General features: G+C 36.5%; 2 protein-coding genes across 2 annotated transcripts; both read right to left on the bottom strand.

The window, feature by feature from the left end:
* Nucleotides 1-321: 321 nt before the first annotated feature.
* FZR3 (FIZZY-related 3) lies at nucleotides 322-4181 on the bottom strand. The gene is made up of 10 exons (XM_010264243.3): nucleotides 3552-4181; nucleotides 3020-3142; nucleotides 2693-2797; nucleotides 2428-2607; nucleotides 2179-2241; nucleotides 1888-2082; nucleotides 1701-1802; nucleotides 1189-1251; nucleotides 669-737; nucleotides 322-580 (listed from the first exon to the last, which is right to left on the bottom strand). Exons 1-10 carry the CDS (start codon nucleotides 4011-4013, stop codon nucleotides 527-529), a joined length of 1416 nt encoding a protein of 471 aa, XP_010262545.1. The 5' UTR covers nucleotides 4014-4181; the 3' UTR covers nucleotides 322-526.
* A 16202-nt stretch (nucleotides 4182-20383) lies between these two features.
* On the bottom strand, nucleotides 20384-22901 carry LOC104601055 (putative WRKY transcription factor 49). The gene is made up of 3 exons (XM_010264244.3): nucleotides 22387-22901; nucleotides 22138-22281; nucleotides 20384-21000 (listed from the first exon to the last, which is right to left on the bottom strand). Exons 1-3 carry the CDS (start codon nucleotides 22650-22652, stop codon nucleotides 20502-20504), a joined length of 909 nt encoding a protein of 302 aa, XP_010262546.1. The 5' UTR covers nucleotides 22653-22901; the 3' UTR covers nucleotides 20384-20501.
* Nucleotides 22902-27512: the final 4611 nt, after the last annotated feature.

Raw genomic sequence — 27512 nt, forward strand, 5'->3', positions numbered from 1 at the left:
GGTCCAACTTAATTCCATACCTGGACCAAATCACTGTCTTGGAGTCTCATGTTTGTCCTCTTTTATCTGTAGCACTTTGAACCTCCCCATCGACCTGTTAGAGAATATCAACCTCAACCTGTTCAAGGACCACACTGTTTGCTTTTAGGTTGAATGGTTCTTTGATATGGTATCAGAGCCATTAATGAGGATTGAACACTATATCTTTTTTGAACTGTTTGTCTCATGCTAGCAGCACGCCTCCCTTGTTGAAACAGCTTCCACCTGGTCTACCTGATTATTTTATTCAATTTTGATTTCTCAATTGCAAAAGGCTGCTCATTGACTGAAGAATACTCATAAATTATCAAAAGAAATTCTTTACAGGTTCTGAACTCAAAATATCTATCACCTACAGAGTACAGAGAGACACCGTATTCTTTACAATCTTGAGTCATTTTGACCTTTATTGGCTTCCATTTACAAAACAACTATAAATACAGGCAACTGAATCTCCCCTTCCCATCCTGCCCAAGTGTGTGTGTCATTACCGAATGTGGGTTCGTCCAAGTGACCAAACTCCAGTATCTCTAACAGGTGCCTGAAATACAAATAACAGAATGAGTTTAGAATAGGATTAGAGGATTCTGAACGTAATTTGCAGCAAGAAAAATAGCTATCATACTTACTGGTGCTTTCACTGAAGGGAAGACGTTCCAAAATCGCAAGGTTTCATCCCCGGCTCCGGTAACAATAGTCTGCAAGCATTATCCAGTTTTAGTTTGATAAACACTTGAATGGTAAAATGTCGCACACATAAACATAGTAACTTGTTTACCTGAACAAATGTGCATATATCACTATATGTTGATATACTTTATACATTTATGTAATGTGTAAGCATGTGATGAGAACTGTTGTGTAAAACCCAGAAATACAGATTTGAATGGCACACAAAAATAAGTAAAACAGAAACAAAGAGAAGAAAGAAACAGAGCACACAGATTTATAGAAATTGTTCTCTACTGAGATTATAGAAACTGAGATTATAGAAATTGTGCTCTACTCTCTCACACCAAGCCCCTACGCTTTCCACCATTAACCACTGAAATTTTGCCTTGAGATTTTTCTCAACTTGATTCAGAGCGGGTCATGAAGCAGACCACAAAAAAGAAAAAAAAAAAAAGTCTAGAGAAATTAGTATCATACCTGGCCATCAGGAGACATTGCAAGATAAAGTACTCGCAAACTATGACCCGTTAGAGTTGCAACCTGTGATATCAAAGTTGAGTTCTTTAAGGAGAATTGTTGTAGTAATCTAGAGTTCAGAGAGGTCCAAAATTGAGTTTGGCAGAAATGCATATGCTGAGGTGGATGTGTGAAAAAATTCTAAAGGAAATGGGTGGAAGTATTAAAAAATGATTTGAGCGCTAGTAATTTAACAATGGATATGGCATTAAATGGACGGAACGATGAAGCAGGATTCATGTAACAGACCCCATATGGTTGGGGGATGAAGCTTAGATAATTGATGAATCTTAGAGTGCATAGAGAAACAATAAAAGATTTGCAAATTTTCCCAATGTTAGATAAAAATAGCGAAATAAACCTTCTTTATTGCAAAATGAATTGGGGTTTTTTCTCATTTCAAGATTTGTGCTTTCAACCATTTATGGGGTAAAACTTATTACAGATATATAGGTGGATGTTTAAAACAATACCTTCCCCATTGATGGATATTTCCACACCATGATTTGATTCTGGGAGTACCCATGAGTGCTGACCAGCTCATTTACATTCTTACTCCATGCTAAATTACAGACCTGCAAGTGGAGTAGTCAGCAACAGGTAATTAATTACTGATGCCCAAAGCGTAGATTAGTTGATATATAATTAAGCAAGGATAACCTGACTTCCTGTGTCCACACTGTTCAACTGGTTGCCATTTGTGGTGTTCCAGAATCGAATACACCGATCAGCAGTTCCTCCTCCAGATGCAAGAAGGCCATTCTGGTGAGGTGACCAGGCAATGGCTTTGACGGCAGCTGTGTGCTCTGTAAGTTTCAAGACTGGCTGCTGAGAATGCTGGTTCCAGACCAACAGCTGAACAAAACAGTTAAAAACCAGCCATAAATTAGTGCCTTTGCCAAAGACATGGTTAGAAATTGAGGGATAGAATTGATTAATGAACTTTAGTACCTGATTATCATTGCCACCTGATGCAAGTTCCCTGTCATCGTGGGACCATTTCAGGCCGCATACCTGACCCATTGAAAATAAAGCAGGACAAGATCGTTACATTTTACAGAGGCCCAAATAGAAAAAGCCAGATTTTACATTCTCCACCAGGAGTTGCTTGTAGGCTGTAGCCATGTCCATGACAAGTGCATGACAAAGCATGTGTATTTGCCTATGAAGGCCAATGACAAGAAACCGATAAGGCTTTACCTCAGATTTATGGCCTGAAAGCTTGCTGACAAAGTCGCTTGGGACTCGAAGATCGTGTTGAAGTATATTACGATCTCTACTTCCAGAAGACAATATGCGTGAGCTCCATGCAAGTACTCCAGTTCTTGTTTGATGCCCACCCATGGTTCGGACCCGCTTGCACTGAGTGCCGTCCCAAATCTATGACAAATTTTCAGAGCGCTCGGTAAGCCTCAACGACGTATAATATGTGATTTAACTTAATGATAGATATACAATTACTAACCTGAACTTCACCAAGATTTGTACCGATTGATATGTATGAACCCTCACGGGTCCATTGGACAGAGCACACGCTGTCAGTAGGTCCCAAGTCGCACAGTTTTGTCACCTGAGAACGTAAAAAAATAACAAATTCTTCAAATATCCTTCTAAAATCTGCAGGAATACCAAGAAACACTGCAGAGAAGAGAAAGTAGAGTTTGCAATAATAGAAAAGGGAAAAAAAATCAAAGGCCCAAACAACTATATTCTGAAAGAGCTTCTTGGGGTAGTAGTTAAATTAGGATTTCACTTCCTCCATTGGCCAGTGGAGATGGTGAAGATCTATTACCTTGCTGGTTGACGCAGTCCACAGGTAGACGCAGGTGCCCAGTCCAACTGCGAGGACGTTTTGTGAAGACCAATCGACAAGGTTCAGGTAGAAATCATCTTGAAGTGAGGGGGCATCCAGAACCTGCAACCCATTCCATATCTAATGAGCAACCATTTCTCATACTTGTTACATTAATGGGGTTCTTCCAGACAATACTCCTATGTTCAGTCATCAATAAAAAAATTAATCCTTTAGTAGCTTCGTTACTTTTAGTCCCAAGCTACCTCAAGCATCTACTTTTCTTCTTTGAGTTTTGCCCCCAGCTTGGGCTAGCTCTCCCATGAATATGCAACGATTTTAAGATATTTATGTTTTTTATGCATTATATCAGAAGAAGGTTAGGAGATTTCCCACTGAATTTAGAAAGATTTACGAGCTAATCTTCTTCCCCCTTCAAATGTACCGAGCTTTTATAACTTGTGTTCGTTGAGAAAAAAGGATAATTGGAATGAAAATATTTGGGGAAAAACTAGGAACTCGAGCATTGTACCTTGTGAGGTGTCTTGGGTACCTTCCTAGGTGGTTTGGGAGGGGTAGAAGCCTCCCCAGAGATGGTCACATCGTGACCCAGTATAGATGGAGAGTATGGGGAACTTGGAGTGGAAGGATCTGTCTTGAACCGCAACATGTTCTTGCTGGGGCTCATGGGTGAAGCCTGACCTGCAGGAGAGAACGACCCAAAATCAGTCCCGAAAAGCTCGTTCTTCAGCAATCTAGAATAAGCCTCGCTTCCCCCTTCTTTGACAGGTGAAGCCTTCTCGACAAGCCCAAATGTGTGGAGTCTTGAAGAGGATCTGCAAGGTATAAATCTATCACTGCAGGTGGCTTTTGATGGAGACGACAAGTTCGAGATGGCTCGAAAGGAAGTGGAGAACGTGTCAAGGTGAAGCGAAGTTTCAGTCATTCCAGCCGGGAGATTCAACCCGCTTTTCCTTCTCTGGGTTGAATCCATTGCTGGCTTGTGCTTCTGCGCTTGTTTTTCTTCTCTACTGAATTGGGAGCGAAGGATTTTCTCGGGGAGTTTCAAAGGACTCTCTGCAACGTCGAAGAAGAGATTGATGGGTTTTTTTTTTTTTTTGTGGAATGTCACAAAAACAACATCAACAACGGTCACTTTGGAGGAGCTTAGAAATGCGCTCCAAAGCGGATTGGGTTTTTGAACTTTGGCGTATACGGTACAGACAATCCCAACGGTTAGTCGATCTCGTACTTTTTCTTCATTCTTTTTCTCAGTTTTGTTGCAATGAGCACTTGCACAAATGAAGTCCTCTGCGCATGAGCTCTTTGCCGTGGATTATGGAGAAAAGGAGATCTAATAAGAGACTTTGATACAGTGTTGCTGCCGCTCCCAATCCACAGAAGACTGCAGCCGCATATCTCACAATCCACAGAAGACCCGCCTTGAATTGCGATGTACGACTGCAATTCAAGGCGGGTAGAGAAAAGTGGGCAGGAAATCCGGTTTGGTTGCAAACAGCATTGAAGATACGAACTTACCAACATATATGCTTAATTAAACCTTTTAAAAATGGAAAATTGTCTATAATTCACCATGAATTTTCAACATTTCTCTTAAATTCACCATAATTTTTCAAAATATCTAAAGTTCACCATGTTTTATTTTCCAAAACTCACTTTTCAAGTTTTCATTAGTGCACAATTAATGCTTCTTAACTGAGGTGTCCATGTCAGCATAAATAACAATTTTCATGATCAAATTACCCTTGAATGGTGAGTAGAGGAAAAATGGTCTTTTTTAGTTTTCAATTTTCTTGTTTTTTTTTTGCATCTAGTGTTTTTTTATAATTTCCGCCTTTTTACATTTTTCTATTTTCTACAATCTATAAACTTTTGGTGTTTTTTCTACAATTTTTATTTTTTGATTTTGTTTTTCAATTTCTATAGTTTCTATAATTTGAAAATATTTTTTTATTTTGTTTGCAATTTCTATAATTTTTTATATTTTTTGTAATTTCTATGTTTTTTTGTATTTTATATTTGAAAATATTTTTTTGAATATTTCCTTTTTTTTCATGTCTAAATATTAAAATGGTAATATATTAACACTCGTTAATTTATTTTGTATGTATTTTATATTTTTCTATGAAGGTTAAAATGGTAATATATTAACGCCTATTAGTCTGTTTAGTGTCAAGTTAGTGACATGGTGAGTTTTAGACATTTTAAAAAGTTGTGGTGAGTTTAAGAGAAATGCTGAAAACTCATGGTGAGTTTTAAACAATTTACCTTTTAAAATTAAAACGTTAACCCCTATATTTTCAATTCTGCTAAGTGTTAATATCTAGACTAATCCCATGCACTGTTAGTGGAGTCCACCTAAAATAAAACCCAAATCTTATAACAAATCACTGGTTCTTTTCATAAATGACTTAGGTGGCCTTTGGTAAATTTGAAGTCTAAAGTCTGAAAAAATAAATTCTAAAAAAGCTTTGAAAGCATTCAATGGAAAATGTGCTTTTTTTTGTTCTTGCAAATATCTGAATATAGTCAAATTGTTGGATAATCTAAATGTTGTGATATCTAAAAATTGTGCATTTTATAAATTTACCCCTCAAGTTTTTATTTAAATAAAAATAAATTAAAATTATTAAAATAATAATAATATAGAAAATATTATAATATAATAGAAAAAAAGATAAAATACTATGAAAACTGATACATAAAAATATAAAACAGATGATAAATAAAGTCCAATAAATAATATTTAAAAAAGTAGTAAAATATTAATATTATAAAATAATAAATAATAAATAATATCCTATTAATAATTAAAAAAATAAAATTTAAGAAGATAAAATAGTAAAATTATTATAAACATAATAAAAATGTAAAAGACAAAGGGTATTGATAAATAATAGTAATAAAAAAAAATATAGAAAAGATCCGATAATATTATTTAAAAATAAAAAACAAGTATAAAATATTGTAAAATAAATACAAAATATTAAAAAATGGTAATTCAATAAATGAAAATGATCACAAAATTTTAAAAATAGTATAATAAATTAATAAATAAACCATCTTTATTTTTTAGTTTTTCTATATAAAAGATTAGACTTATGGAAAGAGAGTGAGAGTAGAAAAAATATAAATATAAAAAAAACTTAAAATAGGGTTGAATTTTTTTTAGGGAAGATGAAAAAAAGGGGTATGGGGATTCATGATTTTTTATTAATATTTAAAAAGGGCTGTTGGGAAAAGGGGTCACTATAACTTAGAGGAGAAGCTCTGAGGCATGTTTGAAGACATTGTCTTTAGAACGTTAATTGCCCCCGCACACTTTCACTGAGTTTACTGTTGGGTTACAAGCAAATTTTTTCCTATGATACAACAAAGCCTTGGGCGAGAATCTGCAGTCAGCAAAGTTGAAGAGTCTCCGAAAAAACCTTCTTTGAGACAATAGCAAACCAGACTGAGAGACAAAGTGATTTTCGATATTGTGTGTGCAAATACTTGATTCACGCTTCTTAAATAAATTCTGAAGAATCATGGAGTAGAGGAAGGTGTTGGTTCAGAAAAGACTCCTTGAACAGTCACAATTTCAAAAATTCTAACTGTTGATTGATGCCTCTTGATCACACCCTTCGCACGAGCAAAGTGCACCTCTAAAGTGCCCCATTGCACCGCACACATGTTGCGTGCGTGTTGCATGGCAACAAACCAACATACTCTCTTCTTTATATCTAAGGAGTGTAAATCAACTCCTATTAAAAAACCCAAAACAATTCTTGTAATTTTCCAATGTGGGATAAGTTAAAAAATGGTTTTAGTAAGAGAAAAGTTATTTTTCAAAACATGCGTGCATGTGTATTTTTTCATGTAAATTGATCGATCAAGTCATCAAACCCTATTGGATTTAACCTCTAATGAGATTAAAATCCAACAAGGGCACACTTAAGAAATAATTTTTTTCTCATTTGTTTTGCTTTTACAGGGCCACACCCACTATACTTCGCGAGCAAAGGCAAGAGTAGCGGTCATTGCTTTTCATTCTCCCCATCTTTCCATCTCTCCTTCTCTCATTCCCCCTCTTCCTCGTTCTTTTTCTTCTTTCAGCATTCTTTTCTTTTCTTTTCCTCCAACAACGATGATGATGAGATGCGTAACAGTCGACGATCCTGGTTTGTTGGCTCTGTTCATCACAAAGAAGAAGAAGAAGCTTCTTTCCAAAATCGCAACATAGCTTCTTGTTCTTTCTGAAATCACAGAATAGAGCATTTCGTTTGTTGTCCCTTATTTTGGTGGCAGAAAATGCATCCAAGATACATAGGACAATGTTGAGTTTTTTTATTTTAAAAAATGGGCACAATTGGAATCAAAGTTTTATTCACTACCTCAGAATGCAACTCAGACACTAAACAATTCGAAAATATTTTCAGCATTTGGAGGAGTGGTTTAGAGGCAACACTGAACGATCTCCAATCAATTTTATATATTATTGGATTTTATTCTCATTAGAGATTAAATCCAATGGGTTTGATTGGTTAATTACATGAGAAATTGCACTTGCACACTTGTTTGGAAAAATAGCTTTTCTTTTACTAAAATCAGTTTTGAACTTGTCCCACATTGGAAAATTACAAGTTTTATTTTAGGTTTTTCAATAGGAGTTGATTTACATTCCTTAGATAAAGAGAGGAGACTATGAAGGGTTGCTACTGCGCAATGCACGCAGACACATGTGTGCGGTGCAATGAGGTGCTTTAGAGGCGCACTTTGCTCACACTTTCGCGCTCACCCGCGTGGCTTGCGAAGGGCGGCTTTGGTTTTGGTGCGATGCCTGACCGTTGATGTGATCAACAGTCACGATTCAATCGAGTGTGATCAAGAGGCACAATTCAAAGTTAACAGTCATTAACTGTTAACTACCTTTTAAACAGTCATAATGTTTGAAATTGTGACTGTTCAAGGTGTCTTTTCTCAACCAGCACCTTCATGACTCTTCAGAGATTATTTAAGGAGCACAAATCAAGCATTTGCACACAAACAACATTTTCGAAAATCACTTTTTCTATCTCTCTCAATCCGGTCTGCTATAGTTTCACAGAAGGTTTCTTCGAAGACCCTTCAACTTTGCTAGTTGTAGATTCTTGCCCAAGGCTCTATTGTATCCTGAGAACGGATTTACCTATAACCCAACAACAAACTCAGTGAAACTGAGTGGGGGCAAATAACATTGTGGCGCACCTCAGAGCTTCTCCACCAAGTTTCAGTGGCCCCATTTCCTAACAATTTTAGAACGTTATTCTGCAATAGAGGCGGGAGCAAGTATGTCTTTGATCAAGATGATGAACCAAGATCTTGTTCGACTAGACCTGTTCGATGGAGCAAATTTCAACCAATGGCAAGACAAGATGATCTTCTTTCTGACAACATTAAAACTATACTATCTCTTAGATACGAATATGCAATCACTTCCTGAACCCACTAACAAAGATTGAACTAAAGAAGAAAAGAGCAAAACGAGAAGATGATTCACTTCTGTGCCAAGGACATATACTAAACGCCTTATCAGACCAGCTCTACAACTTCTACAAGGAACTTATATCTCCAAAAGAAATTTGGAAGGCTCTAGAATTCAAATATAAGGTGCAAGAAATATGTACGAATAAGTATCTTATCGTAGAATACTTTAACTTCACCATGAACGACCATAAGCCCATATTGGAGGAAGTCCACGAACTACAGGTGATAGCCAATAAAATTCGATCCCTTGACATCATCATTCCTGAATCTTTTCAAGCGAGAGCGATAATTGCCAAACTTCCACTCTCTTGGAAGGATTACAGGAAGAAGCTTCTGCATAAGGCTGAAGAACTTACCTTGGAGCAAATTTAGCAATACCTTCGTATTGAAGAAGAGTCTCAGATTAGAGACAGTAAGGATAAGACCCTGGCCGATATGCTAAAATGTAAGGTTAATTTTGTGGAAAACAGATCGAAGAAGATTAACCCTACATTACAAGTAAAGAAAAAGGACGGGAATTTCAAGAGGAGCAACAATAAGAAAGGATCCTGCTATGTTTGTGAAAAGAATGGGCATTATGCCCGAGTCTACTAACATCGGAAAGGTGGACCCAAGTCTACAAACATGGTGGAAGACAATCTAGTGGCCATGGTTACTGAAGTCAACATGGCTGAATTGTCTTCTATATGGTGGTTTGATTCAGGCGCCACAGTCCATGTTTGCAAGGATAAGTCTTTGTTCAAGACATATGAAGAAGTGACTGATGGACAGGAGGAAGTACAAATGAGAAACCAAACATGTGCCAAAGTTGTTGGAAGAGGCAACGCAGAATTGAATTTCACCTCCGGAAAGACACTGATTCTCCTGAATGTTCTCAATGTTCATGATACTGGAAAGAACTTGGTCTCAGTAAATCTTATTTGTAAGAGGGGATTCAAAGTTGTTTTTGAATCTGACAAACTAATCTTATCAAAAAATGGGATATTTATTGGAAAGGGATATGGTTGTAATGGTATGTTCAAATTAAGTATTAATGCAAGAAAAATGTTCTACTTATATTGTTGATTCTTTTTCTTTGTGGCATGATAGATTAGCACACTTAAATTTTAAAGCCATAAAGAACATGAGTAGACTTGGTATAATTGCTTATAGTAATGAATCAAATGAAAAATGTGAAATGTGTGTAAAATCTAAAATGGCCAACAAACATTTCCCTAGTGTTGAGAGAAATTCTCAACTTCTAGAACTAATTCATTCTGATATCTGTGAACTTAATGATGTATTAACTAGAGGAGGTAAGAGATACTTCATAACCTTTATATATGACTTTTCTAAATACACCTATGTCTACTTTATGAGAATTAAGGATGAAGCCTTTGACATGTTTAAAATATACAATACTGAAGTTGAAAATCAATTAGAAAAGAAAATTAAAATCCTTAGAAGTGATAGGGGTGCTGAATATTTTAAAAATGAGTTTAATTCTTTTTGTAAAGAATTTGAAATAATACATAAGAGTTCTACTCCCTATACCCCTCAACATAACAACCTAACCGAAAAGAAAAATAAAACACTTATAGAAATGATAAACTGTATGTTAATGAGAGCTAATGCACCCTTAAACCTGTGGGGGAAAGCACTCCTAACAGCCTGTCCATATGAATTTGAAGCCTAACTTAATATACTTAAAAGTGTGGGGGGTGCTTAGCATATTACAGAGTTCCAGATCCTAAAAGAATCAAGTTAGGACTCAGAGTTGAATTCTAGACTTAGAGTCTAATATAATAATTGAAACTAGAGATGTTGAATTCTTTGAAAATAAACTATATTCTGAATATACAGAAAATGATAGAGAACCTGAAAGAGAAATTCAGATCTCAATACCTATCGATAATAATGAGACTGGAAGAAAAATGACACAACTGTAACATCTACAGTAGAACCTAGAAGAAGTCAAAGACAAAGAACAAAGAAACACTTAGGTTCAAACTTTATCTCTACTCAATCAATTGTTTTCTTGGTCGAAGCTGATAGAGAAAAAAATTTAAATAAGATACCTATTGTACTTAACATTGAAAATGACCAAAAAAACCTATAATGAGGCCATGACCTCTAGAGATGCTGTCTTTTCGAAGGAATCTATAAATGAAGAAATTGATTCAATAATGTCAAATAACACATGGGTACTAGTAGACTTGCCTCCATGATCAAAACCAATCAAATGTTAATGGGCATTTAGAAGAAGATACAACACTGATAAAACTGTATAAACTTTTAAGGCTACATTGGTAGCCAAAGGATTCAGTCAAAAGGAAGTGATTGATTACTTTGACACCTATGCACTAGTGGCTAGAACAATTTCTATTAGAACACTCATAGCACTAGCATCCATTTTTTACTTATTTGTTCATCAAATGAATGTTAAAACTGCTTTCTTAAATGGTGATTTAAATGAAGAGGTTTATATAGAACAGCTAGAAGGATTTGTTCTTCTTGGAAATGTGTGAAAGTCTGTAAACTGGTTAAATCACTATATGGTTTTAAACAAACACCCAAACAATGTTATGAGAAATTTGATTCTTGCATTCTAGCTTTTGGTTTTAAACACAATAGTGCTGATAGATGCATTTTCTCAAAATTTATTGAAAATTATGGTGTAATTATATGTCTTTATGTTGATGATATGCTTATTGTGGGTAGTAATATGGTTGGCATAAATGAAACTAAAAACTACTTATTCTCTGTCTTCAAGATGAAATATTTAGGAGAAGTAAATAACATCTTACGAATAAAAGTTAAAAAAACATAGTAGGGGTTATGTATTAATCCAATCATATTATATTGAGAGAATATTTGAAAAAATTAAGCATTTAAGATTTAAAGAATATAGCACACCATATGATTCTACTATAAAGATAGTAGAAAATTCTAGTAGAGCAACTGCACAACTTGAATATGCTAGTGCAATAGGAAGTTTTATGTATGCTATGCTTTATACTACACTTGATATTGCATTTGCTATAAGTAAACTTAGTCGATTTACAAGTAATCCCGGTGTAGAGCACTGAAAGGCAATTGGGAGAGTTTTGAGTACTTCAAAAGAACCTTTGAACTTAGCTTATTTTATTGTGATTATCCAGCTGTACTAGAAGGGTACACTGATGCAACTTGGATTATCGGTAATGGAGATAACAAGCCCACTTTTGGATGGATTTTCATCCTTGTTGGGGGTGCGATCTCTTGGGCATCCAAGAGACAAACTTGTATATCTCATTTGACAATGGAATCTGAATTCATTGCTTTGGCGGCTGTTGAAAAAGAGGTTGAATGGATTATGAATTTATTATTGGATATAAAACTTTGGCCTAGTCCTATGCCTCAAATTTCCATTTATTGTGATAGTGAGGCAACTCTATCGAGAACCTATAGTGATACCTACAAGGGTAAGTCCAAACATACAAGTCTAAGACATGAATTTGTTAAGTAACTGATTCAAGATGGAGTCATCACCATAATTTATGTAAGGTCAAGTAAAAACTTGGTTGATTCTCTTACCAAGGGTTTGGCCAGAGAATTGGTAAGAACGACAACTTAAGAGATATGATTAAAACCTTTTACTTAGTCACTTGTCATGGTAACTCGACCTTAACTGAAAAAACATCAGTATTGGATTTAAGGAGTAACAACAAGTTATAGCAATGTGATTGTTAGCACCGACATTGAAAAATTTCCCATCACAACATAAACAGTGTTGTCCGTTATGATGAGAGGTTGAGTTAAACTCTTAATGAAGTTCTGAAGTGTGTCAAATAACGGAACACATAGTGGAACTTCACCTATGTGAACATAGAAGTTGTGCCACTTCTAAGAGTTTGGGTTTGCTCTCGAGATTGTTCATAAAACTAGAAAAGAAGCACATGACCATAACAATGCTAAGCAAAACTTGAAACTCTTATAGAGACTGAACATTATGTGTGTATGGTTATCTCCAGACTGTTTTGAGAGTAATTGGTTTAAGGTCTTATTAGCAATAACTTTGACAAGGATCTAAGATATCTATACTAATAAAAGGTTTAAGTTGTTAAACACCTTTTATATGCATAACTATGTCATAGTAGTTTGGACCGAGAGAGACCTATGTAATTGATCAATCAAAAATGATATTTAAATCCAATAGGTTTGATTGGTCAATTATATGAGAAATTGCACCTACACACTTGTTTGGAAAAATAACTTTTCTCTTACTAAAACCAGTTTTGAACTTGTTCCATATTGGAAAATTATAAGTTTTGTTTTGGGTTTTTTAATAGGAGCTGATTTACACTCCTTAGATAAAGAGAGGAGAGTATGGAGGCTTGTTACCACGCAATACGTGCACGCGTGTGTGCGGCGCAATGAGACACTTTAGATGCGCACTTTGTACGCATTTTCGTGTGCACCCGCGTGGCTCGCGAAGGGCAGCTTTGGTTTTGGTGCGATGCTAACCGTTAATCACATCAACGGTCACGATTCGATCAGGTGTGATCAAGAGGCACAATTCAAAGTTAATAGTCATTAATTGTTAACTATATTTTAATGTCACAATGTTTGAAATTGTGACTGTTCAAGGTGCCTTTTCTGAACCAACACCTTCATTACTCTTTGAGATTATTTAAAAAGCACAAATCATGTATTTTCACACATATAGCATTTTCGAAAATCACTTTCTCTCTCTCTCTCTCTCTCTCTCTCTCTCTCTCAGTCCAATCTGCTACAATTTCACATAAGGTTTATTCGGAAACTCTTCAACTTTACTGGTTGCAGATTCTCGCCCAAGGCTCTATCCTGAGAACGAATTTACTTGTAACCCAACAACAAAATCAATGAAACTGAGTGGGGGCAAATAACGTTCTAAAGACTATCTTCAGACGAAAAATAACATTCTAAAGATAGTATTTTCAGACGCGCCTCAGAACTTCTCCTCTAATTTTGAGTGACCCCATTTCCTAACATATATTATTTACCAATAGTGCCCCTAGGTTTAATTGGAAACCAAAGAACTTCATCATTACCTTTTTGAACCCCAATGCCTACAAATAAGTCAAAAACTAAATATTTAGCCAATGATCCAAACCATCTTCAATCGTCTAGCTAATGTATTGGCATCCAACATGTGATTTAATGCAAGGCAAGATCTGGCCATTGAATTGCAATGATCAATTATTGGTGTAGTATTACTAATATTTGAGCGGGCATTTAAATGACTAACCCAGCTATCAATCTATGTCATCCAAAATGACTTGCTGCAAGATCAGTGTTCTATGCGGCTTAACAAGGTCTAATTCGCAATGTGGGTCATCCCATTTGGTGGAATACATTGAACAGGCTCATGAGTATAAGAGTATTGATGGACATGTATCACGAATAATGTTTAGAGAACCGGACCAGATCATCTGGTTGGACCAGAAAACCATGAAATGGTCCATCAACTAGTTTGGATAGAGGAAATCATCTAAATTATCATAATAAAGTTCTGTGGAAAATCTGATTTCACTTGTTAAAGCCTTTCGAGATGGTATGCGTTTTCTTTTGTTTTCTATTTTTTGACGTTCTTCAATTTGCTTGAGCAATAAAATGCTAGCTTGAATTCATAGCATCGCTTTACGGTATGGATGGCTACAACCACACTGTTAGTGTGGGTTTTCTAGCGTTTGGGAGGGAAAGAACAATATGGTATTTGAGGACCAGGAAGATCTGTTCATGGGCCGGGCTTTGGGCCCAACTTTTACACTTTCAAGTTTAGGCTTTAAGCTGAGCAGCCCATTCAAATTTTGGCAAAAGCCAAACCCATGCCAGGCCCAAGAACAAGTCTAGACCAGCCAATCCTTTTAATGTGATTTAGGTACTCCTTAAATTTCTGTTAAGTGTAGGGGGTGTTCAGAATTCAAATCAGCCCCCCACAAGATAATTTCCCACAATATCCCACAGCACATTTTTGCTGTGTATTGGAAACATCTCCCAATGATATACCATAAATGATGAGACATCATCGGGAGATATTCCCAATACATGGCGGGGATATTCTGTGGGAAACTATCTTATGGGGGCTGATTTCAACTCAAGCGTTCAACAACATGATTGATTTTGTTTTTGAAAACAAAAATAACTGCCATATCAGCAAAACAACACAGCTGATGTCGCACTTGTTTTTGTTTTCAAAACCAACCATACTGTCGAATTTTCACAACTTGTTTCTTTGAGTAAAATTATCGTCCTGAACAACGGCACCAGTCATCTGCAGTATAGTGATTGACTCTCTTTTTTTCTGATTTGCCAATGGCAAAAATCGTTGACCAATAACACAGATCCCAGTTAGGCCTAGATATGCCCTTTCGATGGTATCCTGATTAATTGTTCCCAGAAAATTTTCTGAGCATTAGATGCATTACTCATTATTTTCTTTTCTTTTAATAAGGGAGTGTTCATTAATATACATGATTTTGTTTTTTTCAAAACAAACATAATTGTCATATCAGCAAAATCAAATTGTTTTTTTTTTTGGGGGGGGAAAGAAAATCGTATATACATGTTGACAAACTGCCCCTTAGTTTAGGGGTGTGCCTGGTTTATCAACAATGGTACGTATACGCCCAGCCCAATCACCACAAGGGAAATCCTCACCATGCATTTCTATGTAATAGTCAATCCTTTGCTAAATATTTCAATCTTTGTTCATTCTTTGATTTTGGTTTAGGTAGACAATTTATGACTTAAGAAAACAAAGAAAAGAAGGAAACGTGATGGATTATGATGGGTTATAACCCATTGACAAGGATCGATGAATGATGATGGGTCATGATGGATTGGTGGATTAATATGGATGAATTGATATTCAACCTTTATCCAATCCACCCATTTGCCACCCCTAAGTGAAAACAAGGATGCATGTTAAATTTTTTACTCTGCATTATCTTGAATTCTACTCATTAATTTCTCTCCTTTAATGGATGGACCAAGTACAGGAGATTGTTTGGGTTGTCTATAATCAAATTTCCAATATCTATGTTTTAATGGTGGTGGGATCAGTATTTGGTTGTTGATTGATAAATTTCCCATTCATCATAATTAATTAGCTGTTTGTGATCTCATCTTACTCTCATTAAAACAAAATACACCAATCTGACTTCTCACAATGAGGAAGTTGGGAAATTAAATGAGATATTAGCTTGGAGACATTTATGAAAGGGAAACAGCTAAAGCTTGTACATGGTATTTATTAATTGAAAAGCATCATCGCTTAACAAACATGAATCAGGAAGATTTTAATAACAAGAGGTCCCCGGGGGGTTATCTAACATTTAAAGAAGAAAAGCTTGTTGAGCACCGCTTCTATAATTTAGATAATGTCCTTTAATGCCGTTAAAAGTTAGATTTACATGTGAAGTTTTAAATCCCTTATCTGTGATCCACTTGCTTTAATAAGTTTCTGTTATTAATGAATTTGTGCTTGCAGAGTTGTTAGCGCAAGTACTTTATGTAACAAGTATCTTACAGCCTGCAGGTTGGTGATCTGTGTGCTGCAGTGACATCTTTTAGCCAGCTGATGGCTGGACGTTGAAGGGTTGAAGCTCATTGCAAGATCAAGGATGTGCTGATTGGCATCTTGTACACAACCGATATTTCATTCTTTTGGGGCAAAATCTACAGTTCCATGATGTAAAAAATATGAAATATTAATGATAAAATAATACGCCACAGTTGTCATTTTCAATTTCGTTGAAGTTTTTACGGTAAATATATCACCATCTGACTTCTTTAACTTGACTGGTTGAAATATTGGCTTAATGTGTCAATAGATTTTTTGTACTTGTACATTTTTTTTTTCTTAAACTAGTTAATAAAGTGTAACAGTTACAAATTTAACAATTATATTCTCATTTGCATGAGAAACAACGGATATTGTTTTATTTATGGCCATTTTCTTTAATATTTTAGTGGGTGTTCTATAGAGTGGATAAAAAAATTGGTGGGTGTGGACTGGTTTACCACACCACACCACTATGGTAGGTACCAATCTACATCATATCATATTTCACAAGTATTCTGCACTGTAGACAGATTGTGTGGATTGAACTAATCTACATTCACAATGGCGTTTTATAGATGTAGTGTTGTCCACACCACATTTTTTGATTCCATGTATCTCATATATAGATTATAAAGTAATTTATATAATGGATCATAAATGTCTAATTTTTACAATTTACTTGACACGTGTTTATTTAAAATATTTAATTATAACAAAGTCTAAATAACATTATAATTATAATTTATTATAATTTAATATATAATAATTAGTTGTAACATAAATTATTTATAAATTTATAAATAATTGTAGTTATTGGTAATTAGTACATATTTTCACAAAGTACTTTAATGTCAATAATAAATTCTATAAATTGTTAATATTTTTTATTATGAATTTATCATTGGTTAAGTATAAGAAATAGTAGCAATAATTACCATTAATTTTCTACTATTTCTATTAGTATATGGCATTTTTTCATAAATTTTTGGTAATTTTCTGCTATTTCTACGAACTTTTGGATATTATCATATTTTATGGAAATATTAGCAATTTATTTTTTTGTTAATTTCTGTTTAATTCTATTAGTTTATGACAATTTCTCATATATTATTAGTTAATTTCTGTTTATTTCTACTAATGTGTGATGTATCTTATCAATGAGTGGGAGAGATAAATTGTCAAAATAATGGGGACTGAACTCAGCCGTGAAATAAATGAGTGAATGAGATTTTGGGTCGTGGACAGAGCCATTCCACAAACCAGTCCCGTCCATGGAAAACCAAATGTTCTGGCTATCCTGTGGCGTGGACTAAAATAGGCCATCCCCGAGATGATGACAGTAGCGAACACTACCTTAATCTACTACACAATTCTCTACAAATCATGGATCTTTTTTTTTTTTTTTTCATCTCAACAAGGAAGAAAAAAATTAGACTTGTGCAAAAAAATAAAATAAACAAAAATAGGCTTTATCGGTGAGTTATAAAGGGAGGGCCATTAGATTAAAGTTGATCAATGAGAACAGGGCGACGCCTCACGGTTAAAAGTGTTACTATTGTTTCATCTTACCAATGTATATCAGTCTACCAGGCCATGATTTCGGAATAACTATGATACATGTTTCTTCTTATATTTAATTGCTAATGAGTTTGTGGCCGTTTGGAACTCATGTAGTGGGGCTTTTGGCTTCACAAGGTAGGCCTTAGTCTCACATGGACGGTTTATAGATTATGTTTGGCGAAAACTTAAAAAAAAACCCCAAGTTTGCTATCATTCAGCCAAAAAACTGGCTTTTCAGTGATGCTTATTTTAGTAATTATTCAACAAAGCTGAAATTGTATTCAGTACTCACAAAATAATGCTCATACTGTATTCACAGTCACCTGCAGCTGTAAGGATAGTGATGCGATGCAATCCGGCTGTTCCTAGTTGGAGATGATTTGGCTTCCAGTAGACGATAGAGTTGGCTAATCTGCACAAGGAGAATCAGAGAATTCGGGGGTATTTACCCGACGAGGTCGCTCCGATGCTTAAGTCAGTAATTTGCGAGCTGATGGTAGCTTAGAAAGCAAGAGAGCTAGTGAGTAGAGATTACGTGTACCTTTGCCCCTAGAGGGTTGGGGTCTTTATATACTGAAGTCCTTGCGGGTTTTTCGGAGTGGTTTTGGGATTATTGCGATGATGAGGCCCGTTTCCGTATTGACAGGAGATAACACCGATAAGGCTTATCTCCCCCGCCTGATTCGGACGGGGGAGATAAGGCTAGCTGTTACGAGGTGTGATCCCGTAAAGCGTGGAATCGGTCAATATTACACGAGCTAGTGCCCTTTAGATCCGACTTGGTTCGAATGACGAAGTGCCTTGGAACCGAGGTGGTCCTGATGCGATCATATCCCGAGGTGAACTTATCCCGAGGTGGACTTACCCCGAGATGAATTTGCCCCGAAATGATTCGGTTATTCGAGCTCGGTCTGTCGCAAATTTAATATGTCAAAATGAGCTATCATCCTGTCAGTTAGGTCGTGTCCACGTGTCCCTCTGTTATTAGGTCAGGCCAACCATTATATAAGGAATGAATCTGAGTTAAACAAAGTTCATTGAAAACAGCTCAATAGCTTCAGCCTAATAAACACGTAGTTCTTCATTAATGGGGATGCGCATCCATGTAAAATTTTCCACTTACAAAATGTGCAATTGTTTCATTCGCGGCGGGGACGTTGGAAGGTCCCCTAGCTTGATATGTATGGGAGTGGGACTAATAGATGGAAATAGAACAAAAAAACATCGATAACCATTATATTGTATTGAATTCAATATTGGCTATCTGGCCAAATGAAATCTATTCAAATCACCTCCTTTCCGGTTTGAAAATTTGAGGGGGAGCTCCTCATGGCTTGGGCAAATTAATCTAGTTCTATCATTTTTTTTGTCAGAAAAAGAATATAAAAGGTTGATCTTAAAAAAAAAAAATTGAAGAAGGGAAAAGGAAAGAGACCGAAAATGGAAATTAGCGTCTCATGCGAGTGAGTCTACTTATATGTATTATGTTTTAGATATAGCCAATTCTATGTCATAAAAGCTAAATTCAATATATAATATCAAGTTATGTTTTTATCATTTTCTTTGGCAAATGCATAGATGTAGGGGTGTCAATTAGACTGGATTTGGTCTAATCCGATCCAGTCCAATGCGAGTCCATTATAAATGGACCAGGTCCAATTTAATCCAATGAATGTTTTGGATCAATTTGGACTGGTCCAATTTAATGTCTGGACTGTCCAATCTGTTCAAATTCATTTTGATTTAGATTGGTTTCAACCCAAACCCGGTTCATTGACACATATATTCTTATCTTATATCAATAGACCAGATATTGGCTTAATCCAACCCAATCCAATATAAATTTGTTACGGACGGACCAGTCCAATCCAATCTAATAAATATTTTGGACCAGATTGGTCCAATCCAATATGTCTTGTTGATCTGTCCAATCTATCCAAATTAATTCTGGATTGGATGGGGTCCAATCCAAAACTGGTCCATTCACACCCTTACATACAGGCCAGAGCTAAGTATATTGGTGGTGGTGGGAGTGGGGGGGGGGGGGGGGGGTTCCTTGGCCCCTCCAATGTTTTGTTAAAACCACTATTTTTTAAATGTTAAGGATCATTCTGTAATACTCCTTCAATTCCTAAAATTTAAAATATTTTAACTCGCCCCCCCCAAAAAAAATTATTGGCTCCACCACAACATACCTAACACATGCCCTTACACTTAGGGGCCATTTGGCAAAATCTTCTGGTAGCTTTAACGGTTAAGAAAATTTTGCATTAAGATCTGAGCATCCTAAAGCCCGTTTGGTTAAGGCGTGCCTTTCCGAGTGTAGACGAATAAAAAAAAATGCATAAACTCCATTTGGAGCTTCCCAAAAATCATTCATTTTGGTCTTATCATGTCTTTTCAGTGCATCAGCTTTTGGCAGCTAGATCTACCGTGAACCAAACAGAAATAGACCAAATCACGATCTGCCGAGCTTGTAAATAGCCAATAGACCGTGCGGAAAAACACCCCAAACAGGGCCTTAGTAAATAACCTTACATAAAGATCTATACATTGCCAAAACTTAGAAGATCTATTAATGAATGTTTTTGTTTTTTTTTCAAAAATTGTCTTTGACTTGTCCAAAAGGAATGTCACGTAGCTTTCCTTCTATTCCACGACAAACGTAATGCCATTTGTAAAAACGACTAAAATTTGGTCTAAAATCCAGGTATGAAATTAATGAATCAGCATTACACCATATATTTTCACTTCTGCTAATTGATTTTACATTACTTCAAGCAACCGCTTGAGGGGGGGGGGGGGGGGGGGGGGTATTTATGCATCTCACATCATACTAGAAATAATGCCAACATCAATAAAAGAAGGATAGTTGGGAGACCAAGAAAGTGTGGAAGAGGAAGAAGAAGGTGAAGAAGGTAAGTTACAAGAACTCGAAAGGACATTATTATTGTTCCATGGATTCCTGATCTTCAATGGCACCATATCTTCGAGCAACCCTTGTCGGCTCACATCTCCTTCTACCAATTCTTGCTGAACCTCACAACCAAATGGGCTTGGAGGGGCAGGATACACAGTTGGTGAGCTTTCCTGGGCTAGAACATCATGGCTTTGTTGGATTGGATGGGCCTGGATCTGTGGTGTGTCCTTTTTGGGCTTTTTCACAGGTTGGTAAGCCTGGTAAGATGGGGTTGGGAGGAAATGTGAGTAGGCAAAATGGAGATGGAGGCCTTCATAGGTTATCACAAGTGTGTCTGGGTCTTCGCTTGACCTCTCCACCTGCTTCTTTGCACTGCACCTGGGGTTTGTGCACCTATAGTAACTCCTGCTCTCCATCAAATACAAACAAAAACCAATAATTAATTTTACTATGTAATGTGACAATAACGAATTAAAAGTAGAAATGAAACCATTGATTTGGATAAACAAAATTGTCATAATTGTGGTTGAGAAATCAGGATGAACCAATTGCTTGCTCTTGCTTTTTGTACAAAGGTATATGTAAATATGTATCAGGAGGTCCCAATCCAATTAAGCTCAACTCATGTTGATGTGTTCCAGCTAAAATAAAAAATTGGATCAAGTCAATGGGGAGAGGCCCAAGGAGAGAAGTTTGGACAGCAAAAGTTCAGATTTCATAATAAAGACTAATAACACTATAACAGTATCCATAATAAGGGCATAAGGAATGAGTGAGATAAGGGAGTGGTTGAGAATAGAGGAACGGAATTAAATGTCTCCAACTGGAGTGGTTTGGGTCACTTCATTTCACCAGAAATTTCAGGCTGCTCATCCTACGTTACTTTCAACTTTGCCAATGAATGTTTCTATTTAAGGATCGTTATTGCTAAATAATCCTTAGCCTCTTTCTCTAATTTCATTAACGTCGCATCTAGAAGGATAACTAATTTCCAAATGCAAAAATTATCCAGAACTTCCAGCGGTTGTTGCGATATTTGAATACTCTGAATTTTGGAAGATTCAAAGGAAGAAAACCACCATTAACATCCTCTGTAATTACCTCGGTTTTATACTTTTAGCACGTACAAACCGCTGTTTTCCCCTCTTTTTTCTTTTCATGTAAAAGAGGTTTAAGACGAAGTTTTTGCCGTGAAAGTGAGGGAAACATAACTGGAATTTTGCAGATTGAAAATGTTCTGCCCATGAACAGGATTCAAAACCATGTACAGAATAAATAAAAGAAGAGGAATGTAGACCTCAAGAAGAAAAAAATCTAGAAAAGGAAGTTTCGTGTAATTTCAAAATGCTTTTATAAGGACTCGTGCTCTGATAATTTTCAAAAAGCTTGAGATTAAAACAAGGAAAAGCTCCCGTGACGGAAGAGAATATCCTCTTTTTGTCCAGAGGAAGAGCTCACCTGTCACCTCCTACTGAAAGCAGCAGAAACCACAAAGAGCAGAAATGCAATCATCTTCATGATTTTACGAATTTATATAATTACCTGGGATTTGGGTTGTTCTTGATGGATTTCTGCCCATACTTCCTCCACTTATAGCCGTCATCCGCCAATCCATTTGCACAGCTCTTAATTCTCAGAGTGTACTTATTCTCAATCTTACTCAACCCCTTCTCCAATATTGAGATTCTGCAGAGAGCACAAAGTCCAAGCAGGCAAATGAAACCGATCCTGTCGACCCGAATCTCAAGAAAAAACAATAACCAAAGAACTGCAAGGAAACCCAGAAAATACCTGGCTTGTGACATGCTACGGTGGTAGTCAGATTCACTGTTCCGATCCGTTGAGGACAGTGCACCCTCGATATCTTCAATCGTCGGCCCAGAGTAGACGTTGGAGATGAGCTGGTTTCTTATGGGCTCTGGCGATATGCATGGTTTGGGTTCAATTTTTTCAGGCAGTATAAAGAAAGGAGATTCGTTATCATAAAGAAGCTCCCGGACAAGCTCCTCCTCCAATCCATCTGACAAATTAACACCCAGATGCTCTAATCTTTCCATCAAGAGACAATTCAACAACTTTAAGAAGAAGAAGAAGATGATGATGATGATGACGACGATGATGATTGTGGAGAAGAGATTGAGAGGAGGTGGTGATTGGTTACGTGTTTACCTCTCTATAATTATAAAGGAAGAGTTGCTAGCAAAAGAGAAATGGGAATTTATTACAGATTTGTACATAGTGTTGTACTGTATGGACTCATAAGTGTTGGAAACATACAGATTTACTTTTACAATAATATTCAAGCACTCATACACATTTATCCTTCTCTGTCTTTGTGCTTTTTTTGGATGTTAAAGGTGGACCAAAATCACATGACATATGGCCCCATCTCATCTCACATTCTCAACTCAACCTACTTAAAAAGAGTCAACGAGGCTAGACCTCTCCAAAACCCCGGTGAAGGTGGGATTCGATCCCAACTCGTCTACTGTATCAAACTCAACCGATAACAGAAAATCGAAGAATATAAAAACATTACATTATTATTCAATATATGAAATAGTTGAAGCGTGTTGTATTTGTGTAGTGATATGTGGACCTGGAGACTCAAGTGTCCAGTCCATTCAAGTCCCTCTTAATAAATGGGGGCCCAGTTTTGATGGCTAGAGACGGTTTGTCTTTACGTGGGGTTGACTTGTGGGGGAATGGCCCACCTAGAATAGGACGAAGGGGGAGGGGGTTGACTTGGCAGTGTGGTTTAAGTTAGCATAGAGAAAGTAGCGTCGGGTAGCGAGACATGGTTGGCGCAGGTTAAGGACAGCCTCACGAGTGTGGACCAAGACGGCACTATAGTCAACGGCTCTGGTTGGAGGGGGATCTTGTGGGCCGATACGTGTGACAACAGACACGTGTAGAGATAACATAACAGGATTGCCATGTGTCAAATAATCACGTGAACAGTATGTATCTGTTCGTGCCGTACCCGTCCTACTGTCCCACAGTCCCACTCCCGGCCAAAATCCAAAAGAGCAGAAGTGACGGATTAACAAACACGAGTCTTCCTTCAGCTTCAGCCTTCAGGGCGGGGAAGTAAACGTTATGTGACTGCCGCTACCGACGGATGGAGCCCGCGAGGGTTGTTATTCTGTTAGAGGGTATTTTGGTCAATGCATGTTTTCTGTGTTTTGATATGATCAGAATCATCCCTTATAGTTTTGAAAAATGATACATATACCTCCCTCTTATTAGTTTTTCTGGCCAAAAACCCTAATGTAATACATTAATTTTCTTAAAATACCACATTTACCCTTAAAGTGGTAACCCAAGCAAACCAATCTCCTACCCCTGTTTTTTCCACTTTTCTGTCTCAATTAAGCTAATCAATCGTCACTCATTTTTTTTATCCTTTTGCTCTATTTTATTTATTTTTCACATTTTCTTAATTTTCTGTCTCTTTTATTCTTCTTTTCTCTCTTTCTTCTTCATTCTATTTCTTTCCTATTTTTTTTCTTTTCATTTTCTGTTTTTTTTTTTCAGGTGATAGGCAAATAGGAACCACAGTCTTGAGACTTAGTAGAGATGGATGTTAAATGGTTCTAAGCGATTCCTTTTAATATTTAAATAATTTAACAGCCAGTTTTCAGAACTATTTAATCTACCCAAAATGCTTCAATCGTACTGAATTCATCTTTATAATGTGTTCATATGATGTGCGTGACAGTACTCCAAGTGTTCAAAGAAGTTCCTAACATGATCTCAAATCATAAAACAGAAAAAAAAAAATTCAAAGTTCTATTAAGTATTAAGCACCAACCTATTTCTCTCAATCTTACTTAAATTGTTTTATTAAATTTAACATCAACAAAGTCAAAGACATTGCCTTCCACACGGATTGATCCCCAAGAGTAAAAATCTTGACAAACTAGAGAAATCAAATATGGAATCTAAATTAAGAATATCAACTGCCTGTTGAAATCTTGCTGAAACCTACGAGAATGTTGCCAGTGAATTTGTGGAGATGTTTTTGTTTCAAAGAGAACCTTGCTCTGTTCTTGTTGAACTTGATGTAGAAGTATACATCTCATAAAGAGGAGGATGATACTTGGTAGTATTTAAGGGTATTTTAGTAAATTCTTCTTCTAAGTTAACGGAACTTTAATGGAAGGGAGGTATTTATAATTTTTTTCAAAACTATAGGGGAGAATTCTGTTAAAATCAAATCATAGGGAGGTTTTATATTTTACCCTTTCTCTTATTACGGCAATATTGTGGTGGGTTCCAACTTCCAAATCTCATCCCTAACCCGAACTAATCCCTCCCTCCCCTTGCAAGTTGCATGGCTGAAGTGAAGTCTGGTTGGCTCCAATGCTCCACCAGCGTCAGAACTTTAGGACTGTAGACGATTTGAACTTCCCTTCTGAGCAGTGTTATTGTGTTAACAAATACAGAAATTTGTAGGACTGCAAAATGCAAATGGCATCCAATTGACCGAATTTGAATTTAAACGATATCATCAGAATTGATCCGTGTACAAATACAATTACATCGAACATGGGTTCATCCTAATTCCATTTGACCCTGATGAAAATATTTAATTTTTACCACTGTAAAACCGATTCCTTCAAAAGAAATAACAAACAAGAAAGAGAAAAGTTTTGATTAGAGAGAGAGAGAAAGAGAGAGGACTGTTTGGGTGGTGCCTGAGATGGTCTAGGTCACCACATGTCGATCCCTGTGGCCGATCCCCTCGGACTATGTCAGCACCATCCACCATGGCCGCATCACAAAAGGGTGCACCAAGGAGAGAGTTGCACGCGAACAAAGAAAACCACTCTATTGAGGAAAGGAGAACCTTTCGAGTACTTTGGCAAGTGACCTCATCCCGATAACCTTATAGATCTAATTCGACTATAACACAGATGCTTGGTTATATATAGGCATCTCCCCCTCAAGGTAAATGACTTTTCACTCTTGACTTTACTTTAGCACTCATTGCATTCACCTCGGTTCGGACAAGCCTATTCTCTTCAGGTCATTCTGACCAATTTTTGGTCTTTCTAACTGTTTTAAGCGTCGAAATCACTACTTAGGGAACAACTCCTTAGGCCTCTGATTCTCCTTATGCTTGCAGATCATCTTGGTTCATGCCTTCGTCCTTCTACATCAGTCTCATCCAGTTGGTAAGACTATTTGATTTTATCATTGATTTGAGACACATGGGATCAGACAACAATAAGGAAAAAGGAGGAACAAGTTTTAGGAGATCTAGGAAGTAATGTTGATTGTTGAGCAGCCCATTGCCCACTGAAATTTGTGAAAAGTGAAAACAAAAAGAAAACAATACAAAGACCAAGTGAAGCAGTTCTTCCATAGTTTGACTTACGGATGGAGAAAGCAAAAATGCACCTTTCTTCTTGGAGCCCAGAGTTGCTCCCAACAAACCCATTCCAACATGAATTTGGATTGAGTGCTCACAGTGTACTCTCTGCCTTTTTGTAGCTATGCATTGGAAACATCTCCATACCTATATATTTTTATTCATTAAGAGATATTTCCAAGGACTGTTTTGATTCAAATTCTTCCAACACATTTCCTATATGATCTGACACTGCACATGTTACCATGAGACTGAGATGTGGAGTGTTAGATGATGTTGGAACAGGTTTGTTGGGAGCATACCCCAACTAACTTAACTTGTATCGTTGCTTCTACTGTTCTACATGATTTAATAGTGATATCCATCGGTTCATCCTTTAAACTGTGCATATAAATAAATAAATAAATAAATAAAGAGATATTATCTAAAATTCATATTGATTATTAACAGAAATTGTCCACATACGCATTTGAATATTTTACATAACTAAATTACCCTTAAATGGCCCCTTGAATGGCCAATAAGCTTATTAAATATTTTTCATAACAATATTACCCCTAACATGAACCCAGGCTCGTAGTAGTCAGGCAATCTTGTCATAAAACTATTTAATAAGGTTGATTGATAATTTATGGATAGTTTGGTCATTTAAAAACCATAAATAATTATAGACAATTTCTATTAATGAGAAGGCGACTTTTAAAAAATAAAACTCATTGACAGAGTGAGTTTAAATGAAATGCGAAAAACTATGGTGAATTTTAAATAATATTCCATAAATTAAATAAATAAAAGACAAGTCTCAATGTCTCATAACCCCATGAATTGATATATCTGGGCAATTAAGAATTAAAAGAAAGCATATAAATATTTTCAAGAAAATATATTAATACAAAAATGTAAAGCTGACACAATTATGCTGAGTTTCCCCTGTCACGTGCCAACTCAGCTCATCTGATGAGTCTTATTATCCAATTTATTACAACTTGGAAGTTGATTCAACTTTAAAGAGGACGACTTCCAACTCCGAAGTTGACTTGTCTACTAGAAATTGGGTTGAGATCTACGTACTCAACAGGAACCCTGTCTTTTGTCTGCATGTAAATATGTCTTAACTACATCTCGCCTTTACTCTTCTGATTATTGATGGTTTTACGACACACTTGGCAATCTAAATTTTAAATAGAGTTATTAATTGGTTGGGTTAGGATTAGGGTTTAAATAAAATTGGTTGGTCTTACGTTGGCATCAATCCGAGTCAAACCGGCCCGAGTTGTTGCCCTTAAGTGGGTAAGGTGTGTAAGCGAACAAACAATGCTTGCGCAGTGGGGCCTGGGCCTGGGCCTGGTTTATAATTTATTGTTCAATAAGTCCAAGCCTGGGTCGTTGAAGTCTGCCGAATTTGACAAATGGCAACGAACATAGAGGTATAAAGTGGGCCGTGCTGGGCCGGCATGGCATTGCCCGCAGGCAGCCTATGAAAAGTGCAGGTCATGCCATGCTGGCCCACAGGCCATCACAGGCCGTGCCGCCTTCCTTG

Source organism: Nelumbo nucifera, chromosome 2, assembly GCF_055504915.1.
Source record: "Nelumbo nucifera cultivar China Antique chromosome 2, China Antique-T2T, whole genome shotgun sequence".
Taxonomy (NCBI): Eukaryota; Viridiplantae; Streptophyta; class Magnoliopsida; order Proteales; family Nelumbonaceae; genus Nelumbo; species Nelumbo nucifera.